This window comes from Microtus pennsylvanicus, chromosome 1, assembly GCF_037038515.1.
Source record: "Microtus pennsylvanicus isolate mMicPen1 chromosome 1, mMicPen1.hap1, whole genome shotgun sequence".
Taxonomy (NCBI): domain Eukaryota; kingdom Metazoa; phylum Chordata; class Mammalia; order Rodentia; family Cricetidae; genus Microtus; species Microtus pennsylvanicus.
In genome coordinates, this window is record NC_134579.1 from 128883394 (window position 1) to 128900361 (window position 16968).

General features: G+C 51.1%; 1 protein-coding gene across 5 annotated transcripts; it reads left to right on the forward strand.

Moving 5' to 3' along the window:
• The first annotated feature begins 6732 nt into the window (after positions 1-6732).
• On the forward strand, positions 6733-13069 carry Plekhf1 (pleckstrin homology and FYVE domain containing 1). Of its 5 annotated transcripts, none has more exons than XM_075984146.1 (2): positions 6733-6823; positions 10789-13069. In XM_075984146.1, exon 2 carries the CDS (start codon positions 10805-10807, stop codon positions 11630-11632), a length of 828 nt encoding a protein of 275 aa, XP_075840261.1. In that variant the 5' UTR covers positions 6733-6823; positions 10789-10804; the 3' UTR covers positions 11633-13069. The 5 variants fall into 5 exon arrangements, with proteins under 5 accessions (XP_075840261.1, XP_075840272.1, XP_075840291.1 ...); XM_075984157.1 differs by having other exon boundaries at positions 6761-7254; XM_075984176.1 differs by lacking the exon at positions 6733-6823 and adding an exon at positions 6833-7008.
• Positions 13070-16968: the final 3899 nt, after the last annotated feature.

Here is a 16968-nt window from a genome sequence, read left to right on the forward strand (position 1 = left end):
GCAGAAATGCTGTAGGTCCCAAAATGGTGGTAGCGAGTGATGTGGCAGCAGACAGCGGGCCCTGGGAACAGCCAGTCCCAGACAGAGATGGCTGCTGGTCCCTGAGCAGTGGCTGGTCCCAGGCAGGGAGACACATGGCAGGCAGGCAGAAGACAGAGACATGGATAGACATGACTTGCAGAGTGAGGTTGAATATTTATTCAGGGGGTTATGAATGGGGGAAGGGAGAAGGGGAGAAGGGGGCAGAGAGAGAAAGAGAAAAGGAGAAAGAGACAGGGGGGAAGCGGAGAAGTGGGGAAAGAGGCAGAAGCAAAGCTGCCTCTCTGAGAGGAAGATGGGAAAAAGAGCAAGCCTGAAGCTGAAGATTAGCCTGCCTCCGTGGATGGGGGGGGGGGGAGGTGGTGGCCATGGCTTGGCTCTTAAAGGGACCAGGGGCCAAAACCATTACATTGACTCTCATCGCTCTCTCTGAGCCTAGGTAATGTTGCAGGTAGTGGGTAATTTCATTGCTTTTCTTTTTGGTCATGGGAGCTACCTACTCTATTTTAACATCTCACTTGGGCCCTAAGTTCCCCTCACCAATTTCAGTCATGGGGGTAGATGGGACCCGCTCCTTCTTACTTAAAATTCTGCCACTGCCCTGCATTCTTGTAGGGCGATTCTTCTCTCATTCTTCCCTAGTCATAGACTTGCCCTGCAGTCTACTTGGTTGAGATTTTCTCAGCCACTTCGGGGCCACACTCACTTTGTCCCCATACCTTCTCTTGAGTCACACTTTCTCCTCACTTTAATAGCCTCACAGGTTCCTACCCCAGACTGTCCTGACCCTACCCTCCCTGATCCAGTAGATCCCCAAGTATGGGATATTTCCACTCCTGTGGTTGCTACTCACCCCAGCCAGTCCTAGTTCACCCTAAAGACCCTTCGTCCTTCCCTTCCAGACCCCAGTCTCCTATTCCTTTCATTCAAAGAAAATGCTTAACAAGTATCAAAATGTATTATTGTTAAGACAGTAATAGAGTTGACCTGACACACAACTGTCATCTCAGCCCCCAGGAGGCTGAGGTAGGAGGACTGTGAGGTTGATGCTAGCTTGGCTAACAGAGTAAAACCACTGTCTCAAAACAAAACAGCTGGGCATGACTTTAACCCCAGGAGGCGGGGGGGGGGGGGTATCTGTGTGAGTTCAAGGCCAGCCTGGTCTACTAGTGAGACAGCCTCAAAACAAAACAAAACAAAACAAAATGGCTGGGTAGGGTGGCACGTACCTTTAATCCCAGCATTCCAGAGGCAGAGGCAGGTGGATCTCTATAAGTTCAAGGCCAACAAAGTGAGTACCAAGCCAGCCAGGGCTACCTAGTGAGTTCAGGTCTCCAAACAAAGAGGGTGGGAGTGGAGGGTTGGGGGGTGGTACATACCTGTCATCAGCTTTATGATCTGTTTTTACTTTCTTTCCTTTTCTTTTTCTCTTCCCCTCATCCTACCCCTGTACAAGGGACAAAACCCACGATCTGATGGCCTATGCTTGCTAGGCAAGCACACCTTAGTCATGCCTTAGTCCTTGGTTTTTTTGTTTGCTTTTTAGGCTGACCTAGAACTTACTATCCTCCTGCCCCAGCCTTCCAAATATTGAGATTGTAGGTATGACCTTTAAAAATTATTTTCCCAACATTTTGTTTTGAACTTTTTATACTGGCCCAGAGTTGTAAAAATACAAGCAATGGAGGTCTATTTCTATATGAGCCACAAACTGAGAGTGGTGTCTACATTTTCATTTGTTTTGTTTTTGTTTTTTTAAGACAGGGTTTCTCTGTGTAGCTCTGGCTGTCATGGACCTCACTCTGTAGACCAGGCTGGCCTCGAACTTGCTGAGGTCCACCTGCCTCTAGAGTGCTGATATTAAAAGTGTGCACCACTACCCCCACCTTAAAGATTTTTAATTTTCTGTGTAATAGTGTCTAGCTGAACTTACAGGCTGGTGTGAGTCACCTTGTGGCCTGGGAACCAAACAGGATCCTCTGAAGGAAGCAAGCGCTCTCAACCTCTGAGCCATTTCTCCACCCTCCAGCCTCCACATTTTTAAAGGGTTAGGACGAAAATACAAAAGAAGGAAGAATGTTTCATAACACTTTAAAATGATAGGAAATTCAAATATTAGTGTCCGTATCATTTACCTCTGCTTCCATGTTCCCCTCGGCTGCTTTCTCTCTGCAGTGGTGGTCCCGGAGACCCCCTCACTAAGCCCCAAATACTTACTGTTTGAACTTTTCTTACAGAAAGTTTGCTAGCCCCTGACTTAGATTTGCAAACGATTAGATGCCTTTTGTGTGATTCTGGGATGGAAAACATTACAGGGCCAAGACTTTCTCCAGCTCTTCAAGAGTTAAGATTTTTTGCTGCTTCCACCCCTACGTATGTTAGTGGTTTCTTTACCATTTCTTTTTTCTGGGATGGAACCCAGGACCATTCGGGGCAGGTCCTCTGTCCCTGGGCTACATCCCAAGCCCTCTGCTTCTTGAGCCAGTCACAGGAAATGAGCAGGCTTAGAGAGGGGAGGGCTGAGATAATGAAGTGTTAGCTGTGCAATGCTTGATGGGTAAACAGAACTCGATAAACATGCAATGAAAATTCCAGGCATTTTTTTCATACAGGGTTGAAAAAAAAAAAAAAACTAGCCCGGGCCTGCTTAAACCCCCAAGGCTTCCCTCACTCCCTGGTTCCTGGAGTCTGGAAACCAGCTTTTCCCAGAAAGGATGGTTAGCCAAGGAAGCAGAAAAGGCCTCCAGGAAACTTCATTTTTTCCATAGCTTGTGGCTTGGTTGACTCAACTTCTGCCTTTCCCTGAGTCACGAGTTTGTCCTCTTCCTCGGAGGAGGGAGGGAGCCTCCCCACCCACAGCCAGGCCCCTCTGGGAAGGGGTGGGTGGTTGATCAGTTTATATAGCTGTAGGGGATTTCCCAAACTTCAGCTGCATGGGATGCTGGGACAGAAGGAGACAGTTGAGACGGAGTTCTCAGTGGGCCCTGAATCACCAGTGGAATGAAGCTGGAGGCATTGCCTGACTCCAGAATCAACAGGTATTCATTTCTTCCTCTGGTTTTTTAGACTCCCCACTTTGGGCAGCCATTCTCCCCCAGATATTTTGTTGGATGCCGAGATGCCATCATAAATCAACAAGACTGCTCCGCCCTCAGAGGGAACCATTCTCATCCTAGCTACCTCCATATCTCTATCCACCCTTGCTAAGGGGGAAGGGAGGAAGATCAGAGGATTGAGGCAGCCATGAACCATGTCCCTGACAACTCGGCTTAAAAACCCCTCCACACAGCAGTGTGTGCCCTTGGGATGACATTCTCAGTATCCTACCTGAGCTGGGGGCACTGGAATACTGCCTCTTTGTAAAGCAGACTCCTCACTTGCGCCCACAGGAGACATGAAAGGGTGAGAGCCCGCCATGGCTGCCTGCATTTCTTTATCCGTCAGTCCACCTGCTTATCCCACGTGTAAGCATGTCACCCACTAAAGGCCTGTGGGTCTGAAGACAAGGGGGATCTAACTGCTTTCATGGCATTCACACAGGAAGCATCTTGCCTTCAGCTTTTACAACGTCCTGTTCCAAAAATCCCAAACACACAGGGGCTCTGTAGTCACTGTCCCAAATTCGTGAATTTTGGGACTAGCAAAGCCTCCTGGTCTATCATCCTCCAACCCCAGTCACCCTCACACAATGGTCTCTGCCTGTCCTCTCACCCCCTACCTATAATGGTCTGCTCTGTCCCTTTAGGAGACAAACCACACCCACTCTCTCCCCTCTCCACAGAGGCAAGCTGGTCTTCAACTTCCAGCCTGAGTTTCTTCCTTTTCCTCTAGATCCTCTCAAAGAGGCAGCTTATGTCTCTCCCCACTTACTCCCTTACCCCCTTCTGTCTCTCTCCTCTTCTCCCTTCTCCTCTTCCCTTCCATACCCCACTAAATAAATATCCAACCTCACTCTGCATGGTGTGCCTACCCATGTCTTTGTCTCTCGCCCGCCTCATGGCTCCCTGCTCGGGACCACAGGGGCCCACAGCATGGTCTCATGGCATGCCCATCCATCCACAGCATTTTACTTAATCCATTACACTACCCAAATTCATCATCTATTTAAACCTAAAGCTTTTGTCAGTGCTCCGAAGATAGACTTGGCATGTCATAGAACCCCTTTAACTGTGAATGAAAATATGAAATGAGAGCCGGGCGGTGGTGGCGCACGCCTTTAATCCCAGCACTCGGGAGGCAGAGGCAGGCGGATCTCTGTGAGTTCGAGACCAGCCTGGTCTACAAGAGCTAGTTCCAGGACAGGCTCCAAAACCACAGAGAAACCCTGTCTCGAAAAAAAAAAAAAGAAAATATGAAATGAGGACATGACCCTATGAAATGAGGACATGACCCTCCTAGGTATGATGGAGGAGAAGGTTTACTGTGGCTATGAGGAAGAGCATGGGTAGAGTCATCTGGAAAAGTTCTCAGTGAAATGGCTGGCAGGCTGAACCGGGCCATGTTGGAAGAAGGGTCAGGGGAGAGGCAAGAGCCAGAAGTCAAAACATCAGGAGAGCAGGGGCCAAGAGCAGTGCCCAAGAGACAGCAGGGAAGCCCAGCCCAGTGATGAGGCTGGAGAATTTAAGGTAGCAGGTGAGGTACGTAAGCCAGGATGGTTCTGTAAGGATCCCAAGAGATGCTGGAGAAGCGGGCAGGCAGCATCTGCTTTGCTATGTCAAACAGGTGCCTCCAGACTTTGAGACCTGACAATCTGTTCTTCCTGTCTCCTCTCTGCCTTTGAGACCTGACAATCTGTTCTTCCCGTCTCCTCTCTGCCTTTGGCCCATCAGTGGAGACCGGAGATCGGTGGAGACTCAGTCAGGCTTCTAGCCTGTGGGACTTCAGACCCTGTCTTTGCCCTCTGGCCAGTGAAGAGTTTGGCTACACCACCAACCAAAGATCCAGCTGGGATGCATCCATGGGTCAGGGAGGCCTGGAATGAAACCACAGAGTGGTACGCTCCATGGTGAATGAAAGAACACAAACCCCAACTAAAGGGGACAGTGTGCTGTGGAGAAGTAGACCAGTAGACCAGTAGACCAGTGTTTCCATGACTGACTGACTGAGATGAGGACTCATTATGTAGCCCAGGCTGACCTCTAACTCCTGCCTCAGCCTCCTGAGTGCTGAGATCATAGGCATGTGCCACCCAGGCCCCCAAATTTTAGATAAGCTAAAAATCTGGGCTGGGGATATAGGTCATTGATTTGGCACTTGTGTAGTGTGTGAGGCCCTGGGTTCAAATCCCAGTACTGGTGGGGTAGGGAGAACAAAGTTGAGGAGGGAGGAATGGGACTAAAAGTCTCAACCTTTATGGGCACGTGCCACCAGGCCCCCAAATCCTCCCATTAAAGCCAAGCTAAAAATCAGGTCTGGTGATACAGCTCATTGATGTAGCAAATATCTAGTTTATGAGGCCCTGAGTTCAAATCCCAATACAAGTTGGGTGAGGAAGGGATAAGAGGGGACTAAACATCCCCAATTTTATGTGAATTTTTTTCAATCTGAAATGTTCACTGCAGTGCATTTTGTAAATGTTTAAACCAATTTCAAACCAAAAAGAAATATTCTTAAAAGTATGGCCGCTCAATAAATGTTGACAGGGATAAGGGTAAGGGTGACAGGGGGAATTTGGTGGGGATTAAAGGATAGAAGGCTGGAGACCCAGCTTGGGTAAGGGTCTGCGCCTAACATCAACACTGAGGGCCCCATTAACTCTTTCAAAACCCTCCAGTTCTCTCTTGCCTTGACCCTGACCCAGCAGGCACCAGGGTAAGCAGAGCTCGGACCTCTTCAATGTAACAAGTTGGCACTATACAACAGCACTCTAGAGACAGAGGCAAAGCCTCTGGGAGTTCAACCTGGTCGACACAGAGTTTCTGGCCAGCCAGGGATAGATACATAGTAAAACCCTGTCTTTACAAAAACAAAAACCAACAACAACAAAAAACTGATGAAGTAGAGAATTGCTGCCATGGAGCCAAGGAGACCTCTCCGAGGAGGTGACATTGAAGTGACGAAGGAAGGGGAGTGCAAAGTGGAACCAGCCCAGTGTTTTTGAGGAACCAGAAGATGGTGGGAGAGGATGGGGGGGGGGGGGGCAGGTGAGACAGGAAGGCAGGCTTGGAATTAAGTTCCGAATGTCACCACCAGCCTGGGTGTGGTCAAGCAAGGAGTACTTGCTTACGGTGTAGCTACGTTATGAGAACGTGAGGTCCACTAAACTCATCTATTTCTTCCCTTATGTTTTTGACATTTCCCACTAAGAATTTTCTAAAAAGTTCTGTTTGTCGTCAATAAAATGCGTGTCACCATTGCAGAAAATAGATCGCCATCATGATAGCAAGGGCATCTGAGGGCCCACGGTCCCACCATCCCGTCGCGCGTGCCTCAGTCGTGGCCCGTGCCCCGAACCTGCGCCGATTCAGTCTTCAGCATGGTGGCTAGGGAAGCCGGGAAAGGGACTCCAACCAGGGACCAGTCCCGCCACCCCACGCATCCCGAACCGGAGCTGACCCGTTTGCCATCCAGCGGTTCAACCCCACCCGCTCACATTTCTGAGGAACTCGGGCCTGCTCCGGCTCCGCCCCCGCCTGCATTCCAGGGCTCCGATTGGCCAGGCGGCCCTCGAGAGGGCGTGACCAAATAGTTGGAACCGGGAGACGTGGGCGGCGCCGGGCTCGGCAAGCCGGAGCGGTGACGGTAGGCCGACTGGCTGTGCTGGGTGCGCGGATCTCCGCGGGAGGTAAGCGTGCTACCGCACCGGGAAGCGCTCCCCTCCCGCCCGCAGGGGAGCGGATCGAGGTGGCCACGGGGATCGACGTCCCGGGACTCCACTGGAGCAGAGGGTGCTCGCTCCTTGCTGACTTGTGGGGGCTCCTTGGAAAGCGGTTGACAGCCGGGACTCGAGGGCCACGGAGTCCCCGAGCTGTGCGCAAGCTCTGAGCCGGGGGAGGGTCCTCCACAGAATCTCTGCCCGCACCTTGTCCTACCGGGAGTCATTACTTGGCCCGAGACGCCTTGGGGTGGGAAGGACGGTTCTCACTATCCTCTGATTTGGCATCCTGAAGAGTTTGAGTTGGCGACTCTTCAAACAGGAAGTTACTGCTGTGGGACGGGGGCAGGACTTTCTTAGGGAACACCTGAAGTGCAGAAGCCCCGTCGCCAGGCCTCAAGGTAGGAGGGGAAAAAAGGCAGTTCCGAGTCACTCTAGAACGGGTGCCCACGCCTAGAGGTCACAGGCCTTGGAATTTGAACAGAGTTGGTATCAGATTCCACGGGGCTAGAGCCCGCGGAGGAGGAACAATCAGTGCTGGGGTCAAGATCCCAGTGGTTTATGGACGCTGAAGCGCCTCACTTACTGTGCTTCCTGCCCATGTCAGCCCTCAGAACTGCCTACACTGACCAGGCCAGTTGCCTGAGCACTGGAACCTGGCCAACCCAGCCGCGCCAAGGGAGGAGGGGTTTGGCTTTGTGACCTGCGGGATGGGACAGGCCACCCTGTGTGTCTGTAGTGAGAGAAGACACGAAGGTTGGGCAGTAGAAAAGACTACTCACTCTGGAGTTTAAGAACTTTTGATTCTGGGTGTGTGGGGGGGGGGATGTTTATTTTGTTTAATGTGGAAGAGGGCACGCCTTTCAGGACTCACTCTCCTGGGAGTTCCTGGGATGGGATTCAGTCAGTCTTGGCTACAAACACCCTTACCCTCTGAGCCGTTTTTTTTTTTTTTTTTTTTTTTTTTGCCCAGCTAGGTTTTGTTTTGGTTTTTGAGATAAGATCTCTCTGTGTAGCCCAGAATGACTCTGAACGCTATCCTCCTGCCTCATCTTCTCAAGTGCTGAATTACAGGTGTGCACCCCAGGCCAAAGTTTTTCTTCTTTGCCTCAGTGCTTATTTGGAGACTTGGCCACTCGCCGAGGTTCTAGGGAGGTGGCTGTGAAGCGGCTTGGTGCTTCCTCCAGGTGCGTGTTTGAGGGGACTGAGTTAAATCAACCATGCTCTCTGTGCTTAACGTTGTCCCTAAGTAGCAGCAGATGCTGAGAAACTGGCACCTAAGGGTTCATTTTACTTATTCTTTTTTCCTGAAGGAGGATTCCAGAAAAACCTCAGTGACTCACTACCCTTGCAATAACATTGACCTGTGGGCTGGCAAGATGACCCTACCTGCCCCTGTGACCTGACCTCTTACCCCTCCCTGTGCCTCCCTCCTTCCAGGACCCAGACCTCTCTTAGCGGCTGTACTACAGCAGGCAACGGGACCTGATGGCTATGGTCGGGACAGATGTGATTGTCAGTATCCATGAGTGCATCATACACGGGTCAAGGGTCAAAAAACCTGTTCTAGGGGGCTGGAGAGATGGCTCAGAGGTTAAGAGCACTGGCTGCTCTTCCAGAGGTCCTGAGTTCAATTCCCAGCAACCACATGGTGGCTCACAACCATCCGTAAGGAGATCTGGTGCCCTCTTCTGGGCTGCAGGGATACATGCTGGCAGAACACTGCATACATAATAAATAAATAAATAAATTTTTTTTTAAAAAAAAAAAAAACCTGTTCTACAACGGACCAGAGCATAAATATATTTTAGATCATGTTAGTCTGAATGTATTTCACTAAGGTCGCATTTAGGAAGGCTGGCAGTGGGCCAGATTGGGTCCTGGTTGTAGATAACATTTCCTCCTTGGCTATCATCACTCACGTGTTTCTTAGTGATGAGCATCTGGGTTGCTTCTGCCTCTTGGCTTTTGTGGACACACACAAGAATATAGATATTCCTTCCAGTCCCTTTGGAGATAGAACCATAGTGGGAAATGTGGGTGAATGATAATTCTGTTTTTAATGGGGGGGTGTCTATCAAGTGGTCCTCCTGTTGGTCCATTTATCCATCGTGTGAGGAGACCCTGTCTTGTTTCGTTTTGTTTAAAGATTTATTTTTATTTTTATTCACGTGTGTGTGACTGAATGCCACCTGTGTGTGAATGCCTCGGAGGCCAGAAGAGTACGTCAGATCCCTGGAGCTCCAGTTACAGGCAGTTGTGAGCCAGGCACCCACTGTGATTACTAGGATCCAAATTCTGTCCTCAGAAGAGCAGTAAGTGCTCCTAACTGCTGAGCCATCGCTCCAGCCCAAAACCCTGTGTCTTATTATTCCCTCTGCTCCTAAGTGTTCCAGTTGTCTCTGCTACCCAGAAGCCACAGTACTGTTGCATCTACTGCCCCTAGGCCGTTCTGGCCTCTCCACAGTGAGATGGTATCCACATTGATCCTCAGCGCAGTGCCTGGTGGCTGTGGAGGTAGCATGCTGGTACATTAAGGGACACGGTGTAGGTTTGTCAGATCGTCCCTCAGCCAAGAACTGGTGATCAGGTGGCAGAATGACTTGGGGTTGCAAAGTTTGTTGCCAAGATCAGCAAACTAAAAATAGTCATTACATCAAGTGGTGTGGGCAGCTCTGTGTGTGTGTGTGTGTGTGTGTGTGTGTGTGTGTGTGTCACACACACATGCAGCTCAGGGACTGGCTGTGTATGTCTCAGCAGACCTTTGCATGTGGTAAGAGGTCAAATCACTCCAGCTTCCTCCCATCAAGTAAGACCTGTGTCTCACGGGGAGGTTCATACATGTGGCACAGTTTTAAGAATTGTCAAGGGAGCCATTATCAAGAAAAGGCTACCGTTCTGCTGGAGCTAAGGAGTGAGTAGAGACAACAGAAGGTTATGTGCAGTAACCAGACAGGAAAAAACCGGGTGTTTTGCTTACTGGCCTGCTTGATTGGCTTGCACAGCCTTCTTTCTTTTAGAACCCAGGACCACCAGCGAAGGGGTGTCACCACCCACAATGAGCTGGACCCTCCCACATCAATCACTAAGAAAATGCCACCTGGTGCACGCCTTTAATCCCAGCACTTGGGAGGCAGAGGCAGAGATAAAGTTGCCCTGGGCTTAGATCATACCCAGCACATGGCCCCCAAGATGGCCATGGCAACCTTAGGCCACCCAGAACAGTTAGATACTTTGGGGGCAAATGAGAGATCACAGAGTCTGTGAACGGTTTGTATTCCGTTCATATTGTCAGACACACAGTGTTTAGCACGTGGACCCCCATTCTTCTGATCAAGACTGCCCCAGATCAGCGGATGGGAGTTGGAGGCTCACTATTCCAGCTTCCGCGCTCCTGATGCATGCCTGAGGTGTGCTCTACTTCCAAGGCTCCTCGGACCACTGAGTCTCTTACTTCTTGCAGTTAGTCAGCTCCTCATGGCTGTCTTCCCACTACCATCTACCTTCCACATACCTCCTGCAGGAGGGTCCCCTTCACCCACTCCACCCCCAATCATTTCTTCCACTTCTTTTTTTTTTTTTTTTTTTTTTTTTGGTTTTTTGAGACAGGGTTTCTCTGTGGTTTTGGAGCCTGTCCTGGAACTAGCTCTTGTAGACCAGGCTGGTCTCGAACTCACAGAGATCCGCCTGCCTCTGCCTCCCGAGTGCTGGGATTAAAGGCGTGGGCCACCACCGCCCGGCTTCTTCCACTTCTTGTATCAGGTCGGCCTCTGGAGCATTCAGTTTCCATGCCCGGGTGGCTGGGTAAGCTTGTGAGGCACAGTGGGATAACAGGTTTGTCTGGTTTGGTGGGTGAGTGAGCTGGCATGGGGGGCATGAGCAGTGTTGTTCTGACTTCACGGACAAGCTGATCGCTCCCTGTCTGCCTCCTACAGCCTAGCTACTGAGAAGATGGTGGACCACTTGGCAAACACAGAGATCAACAGCCGGCGGATCGCAGCAGTGGAGAGCTGTTTCGGGGCGTCGGGGCAGCCGCTGGCCCTGCCGGGCCGTGTGCTCCTGGGCGAGGGGGTGCTGACCAAGGAGTGCCGCAAGAAGGCCAAGCCGCGCATCTTCTTCCTCTTCAATGACATCCTGGTGTACGGCAGTATTGTGCTTAGTAAACGCAAGTACCGCAGCCAGCATATTATCCCCCTGGAAGAGGTAACATTGGAGACGCTGCCAGAGACCCTGCAGGCCAAGAACCGCTGGATGATCAAGACAGCCAAGAAGTCCTTTGTGGTGTCGGCGGCCTCCACCACGGAGCGCCAGGAGTGGATCAGCCACATCGAAGAGTGTGTACGGAGGCAGCTGTTGGCCACGGGCCGCCAGCCCACCACTGAGCACGCTGCGCCCTGGATCCCTGACAAAGCCACGGACATCTGCATGCGTTGCACACAGACACGCTTCTCGGCACTCACCCGGCGTCACCACTGCCGCAAATGTGGGTTTGTGGTCTGTGCTGAGTGTTCCAAGGAGCGTTTCCTGCTGCCGCGGCTCTCCCCGAAACCCCTCCGTGTCTGCAGCCTCTGCTACCGAGAGCTAGCTGCGCAGAAGCGGAGCGAGGAGGCCAAGGAGAGGTACGGGGACTCTCCAGGACAGCCAACCCATCTAGGTGGCGCAGTCTGCGGGGCGTCCAGTGGCGATGACGATGACTCCGATGAGGACAGAGAAGGTGACTGGCCCAGCCAGGTGGAGTTCTACGCTTCTGGTGTCTCCTGGTCAGCCTTCCACAGTTGACCCTCACCTTCAGAGGGTCTGCATCAAACCAGTCCACTGCCCAGGGCTCCAAGAGTACAGGTCCTGAACTCTGACTTTTGCTGGGACCCCTGCCCATGGTAGTGGGCCTGTGACAGGTGGCTGTTCCAGAGCCATTACCAGTGCCTTTCTGCTAGACAGCAACCTCCTACCGTCTTCTACTTCTGGTCAGATAATTGTCTTTCCATTTCACAAGGCCCAGAACATGGAACCCTTGGTGACCAGGCTACAGCTACAGCCCTTGGGGTTAGACCAGGCCAGGTGTCCCAAGCCTTAAAAACCCAGGGTTGAAGAGAGCCAATGGAAGACCAAACCAGAGCTGGGGTCCACTCCATTCTGAAGCTTGAGCTTCAGACCCCGTTCCCATCTCTGCCCCTTAACAGGCACAGCCATGCCAGAGCAGAAGGCCTGTACACTTTCCACCATGCGGATAGCACCACCTGGCCACTGGGTCCTGCCAAGCTGGACCCCAGATGCACTGTGTGTGCCCTCTGGGCCCAGGTGAGCTGCCCCCTGAGTTCCCCCAACCCAGGGCCACCCATCAAGGTCTCATCTGGTGCCTGTTTGTCCTGCCCTCATCTCTATCTGCAGTCAGTAGAAGTAATGTCTTTCCTTAGGACTCTGGTTTCAAGGACAGAAACCCTATCCAGACTGACTCACCAATAAAAAACAAACAAATCTTGATTGCTAATTCTAAGAGTACGCAAGCTTCAGACGCTGCTCAACTGAGGGACTAGGGACAACCATCACTGATACTGCCACACTGGGCATCCCTGGAAATGCCTCCCACCCAGTGAGACATTCATGCCACACTGTGTCTGGCTGCCCAAGAACAAAGCCCCATTCTGTTATTCTGATAGCCAGCCTGCCTGCCTGCCTGCCTTTTCTTTTGAGACAGGGACTTGCTATGTAGGGCTGATTCAAACTTGAGATCCTCTGGCCTCAGCCTCCCTGGTGCTGGGATTACCAGCGTGTACCACTACACCTGGTTTATTGGTGTGAGCTACCTAATGGGTGGTAAAGGAAACTAGGTATTTGTCTGGCTCAGCCTGATCCTTCTGGAATGAAAAGACACGCCTGTGTAGTCTCTGGCTCAGCCCCGGCAGACGGTGCCTATGATTTGGAGAGTGAGCCGCTAGCTTTGTGTGTAGACGAGAGAGCTTCGCAGGGCTCTTCGGAAGCTATCTTTAAAGCTCTGCATGGCGATTCATGCCTGTGATTCCAGGGCTCAAAGAGCCAGGATTGTGAGTCTGAGGCCAGCCCCAGCTACCTAAAAACCCTGTCTTGAGAAACCATGCTTTCCCTGACTACTTATGACTTAGTGTCTGACTGTCCTTGCATGGAGTCCCTGTGTGTAGAGTGTGCTCACTGTCAGCTATATGTGGGACTTTGGAGCTAAGAAAGCTTCCTCCAACTCTAGTCCAGTGAATCCCTATTATCAGCAATCTCCCTTCCCCCCAGTACAATATTGTCTTTGTCCATGTTCTGATTCTGTAGATTAAGTTCAGATTCCAAAGCCTGCAGTTGACAGACGTGGTCACTCTTCAAAGAGAGCTGGAGGGGTAGACTATGGAGCACCGAGGAGCTGCCTGTGACTGCTCCTGTCCTGGCAGTGACAGCTGGGAAGGACTGGAAATGTGTTTGTTTGCAGTGACAGGCTGGGAAGGACTGGAGATGTGTTTGTTTGCAGCCCTTTCACTTTGTGGCCTCTGTCAGCCACACAGACTTGTTCAGGCTGCTTCTCCTGTTTGGGCAAAGGGCCAGGCAGGTTTCTAGGTGAAGAGCAGCTTCCTGAAGCTAGACCTGGTGTCTTCTCGGAAGTCCAGACAAGGCAGCCCCATCCCGTCCTCCCATGGCTGGTGACTCACAAACCTCACTCCCTTGGAACCTTCCTTTCCTGGAAAATCAGCAGTTCCCGTAGACACACAGAACTGCCTGATGCTGAGCCTGGACATAGCCGCTGTCCTCAGCCACCTGACAGACGGTGGCTGAGGAACTGGGTGGTTGAGGCAGGCATGGTGGCGGGAACTGGGTGGTTGAGGCAGGCTGTGGAGGGCCGTGTGGCATTGTGGAAAGCAGAGAAAAGAGCCGGTTCATCCCTCAGGCCAGCTCCCTCTCCCATAGACCTAGGACAGGGATGTTACTTTCCTAAGCCCCCAAATGTTGGAGACCACAAGGGCCCCAGGTGGTCAGCATCCTTGGGAAGGTCTTCATTGATGCAAAGCTGCTGAGACTTGCCGTGTTCCCTGCCTGTGAATAAGATGGGCTTGGCTCTCACTTGAGAGGGGAGACTAGAGGTTGGCACTAGATATACAGGGGCACATTCTGGGTGAAGAGAGTGAGCCAGCCAATAGCGAGACAGCACTTGAGTTATTGGCAATGACTAGGGTCAAGGCCCTGAAGTGGGAGGGGCCCATGTGTCCTGGAGAAACATGGTGGGGTCAAGACAAATGACAAGAGACCCCCACTCAGGACCACAGTGACTTCCACAGGCAGCAGTCTGTGCTCTGATGGCTTTGCAGTGTGACTTGTCCGCAGATGGCTAGAAAGTGGAGAAGTAGGCAGGCGTGGTGACCATGTGGCCAGAAGCCAGCCTGGAATATCCAAGGGAGGGTAATCTATCAAAAGTCCATCCTCTGCTCTTTCTGCCAATGGTGGTGGGACACTTTCATGTCCTCCCTTCTGCCCAATTCTACTGAGATACTGAGGGAGCTCCCAAGAGCCAAATGACTGCTAGGACCCTTGTGTGAGACCAAGTGACACCTAGTATCCCCCACTGCTGAAACGTAGAGGGGAACAAACTACAGGAATGAAGGCCTCGAAATAAGATGTATAAGGAAACAAAATGTTGAGCCTGTATGGAAGAGGAGACCTGTGCCCTGGTCGCTATAGCCGTCATTGTACAGGCTCCTCAGCAAACAAAACATCTGGGGGTGACGTTTCAATCTGGGTGGTCAGCATATACTGATTATCCTAGTGATAGTCACAACAGCCGATATGGAGCTAGCCTGGGTGTCCATCAGCACATGAACAGATAAAGATAATGTCATGTACACTGGAGATCTATCCAGACACCAAGGAGAAGGGCATTGTGTCATTTGCAGAGAAATGGATGGAACTGGAGATTGCCATGTGAAACCAAACAAGCCAGACTCAAAGATCGCATGTTTTCTCTCACAGGCAGTGTCTTAATTTTTTTAAGGAAAAGATAAGAATGTAGACGGTACTATTTAAGAAGAGAAAGGGGGTGAATATGATCAAAGTGTTTGATAAGGACGTGTAAATGTAACAAAACAAAAGAAAAAAGGCTAGCATGTGCCCATAGAATGCAGCCTGGGAAGTGAAGGAACCGTGGGGGAGATCGTCCTCAGTCACTTGCTGAGGCACCGTGGTCAGCCAGGCTGGGATCCAGGCTTGCAAGCATGCTATTGAAGCTGTTCTCAGCTAAGGTGCTGAATCAAGGCTATACTGCTGAACTTTGCCCCTGGCTGCCGCCTACCCAGGAACTCGGGGGTTCTCAGAATGGACTTAAGCACCTCAGCTCTTTGCCAGTGTCTTATTTACCCAGTACTGAACTGAAGGCCAACAGGATCTGAGAGCTATGTCTGATGGGTTGAGGCCAGGCTTCACTCTCTTGCCCATGGCTCTGTTCACAAGGCCTGGCAAGGGCTCAGGAACCCACTGTCCTGCCAGCTGAGTCTCCCTGGAATGTGTCCTCCCAGCTGTGTGAATACTGTCCCTGCCAGGAACATGTGATCCTCTGGCAGCATTTGGTTCTTGGGAGGGGGTCTGCCTTGCTTGTCCTGGAAATCAAAAGAGAGACAAGGGAGCTCTGAGGCCAGGATCCTGCAGCGTGGGAACTTGCTCCTCAGCATTGTCTGAGGCAGCTGTGCAGAGTCCAGCCCTATGGAGTTCTGAGGCAGGGGCAGATTGCAGCTGGGGCCCAGTGCGTCAGAAACAGGCTGCTCTTGCAGTTCAATGGGGTCCAATCTTTGCACAGGATTCAGATACCAGGAGAAGCCGTGCAAAGGACATGGTTAGGGATTCTAGCCTGCGCATTGGCCATGGGACTTCTAGGTGGCACATTTTCTCAAAGGAGAACTTTGCCACTTACAGAGAACTAATGACATCCAAATGCAGTCTGTCCAGGTGGGGAGGAAGGCAGGGGATCCCGGGCCCCCAGGAATGTTGTCCCTGTGATGAGGGTGAATGCTGGTGCCACTTACTAAGGTCTATCTGTGTTCCATGCAGAGACAAAGGGAGGTCACACAAAGTCTGAGGCTCAAAGAGAATGGCCTTAAAGGCTTCCTGGGAAAGGAGGCATTTGTTGGCACCTCAGAATGAGGTGCCGCAGCAGGCTTCCTCTTGGTATCCCTGAGGACTGGGATACTGATATTTAGCTATTCTGTTAAATTTTCTTTTTTAAAAAATTTCTTTAAATTTTTAAATTAAAAAACATGGTTGGGCATAGTGGCACATACCTTTAATCCAAGCACTTGGGAAGCAGAGGTAGGTGGATTTCTGAGTTCAAGGCCAGAGAAACCCTGTGTACTGGGTGGTTTTGTGTATCACCTTGACATGAGTTAGAGTCATCAGAGAGGAAGGAACCTCAGCCGAGGAAATGCCTCCACGAGATCCGGCTCTAAGGCATTTTCTCAATCAGTGCAGGAGGCCCAGCCCATGGTGAGTGGTGCCATTTCTGGGCTGCTGGGCCTGGGTTCTGTAAGAAAGCAGACTGAGCAAACCATGGGAAGCAAGCCAGTAAGCAGCTCCCTTCCATGGCCTCTGCATCAGGTTCCTGCCTTGTTTGAGTTCCTGTCCTGACTTCCTTCCCTGATGAACGGCAAAGTGGAAGTATAAACCAAATTAACGCTTTCCTCCCCAACTTGCTTTTTGGTCATGGTGTTTCGTTGCAGCAATAGAAACCCTAAATAAGACACCCTGTCTCAAAGAGAATTTTAAAAGATAAAAAGTATTACATTTGTTTGTAATGTGGGTGGCATGTGCCATATGGAGGTCAGAGGACAGCTTGCAGAAGTCAGTTCTCTCTCTCTGCTTATGGAGGCACCAGCAGACTTTCATGAGACTTAAACAGATAATGATTTTCCATATGACACCAAAAGCAAAAATAGACAGGGGGCTACAGTCAACTGAAGAGACTCAAAAGATTGGGCAGTCTGGCAGCAGAAAGAAAAAACAAACAGAAAGGTGTTGAGACAGGATCTCACTTTAGCCTTAGCTGGCTTGAGATTTACTATGTAGACCAGGCTGGCATTGAACTCACAGAGACCCGCCTGCCTTTGCCCCCTGAGTCATGG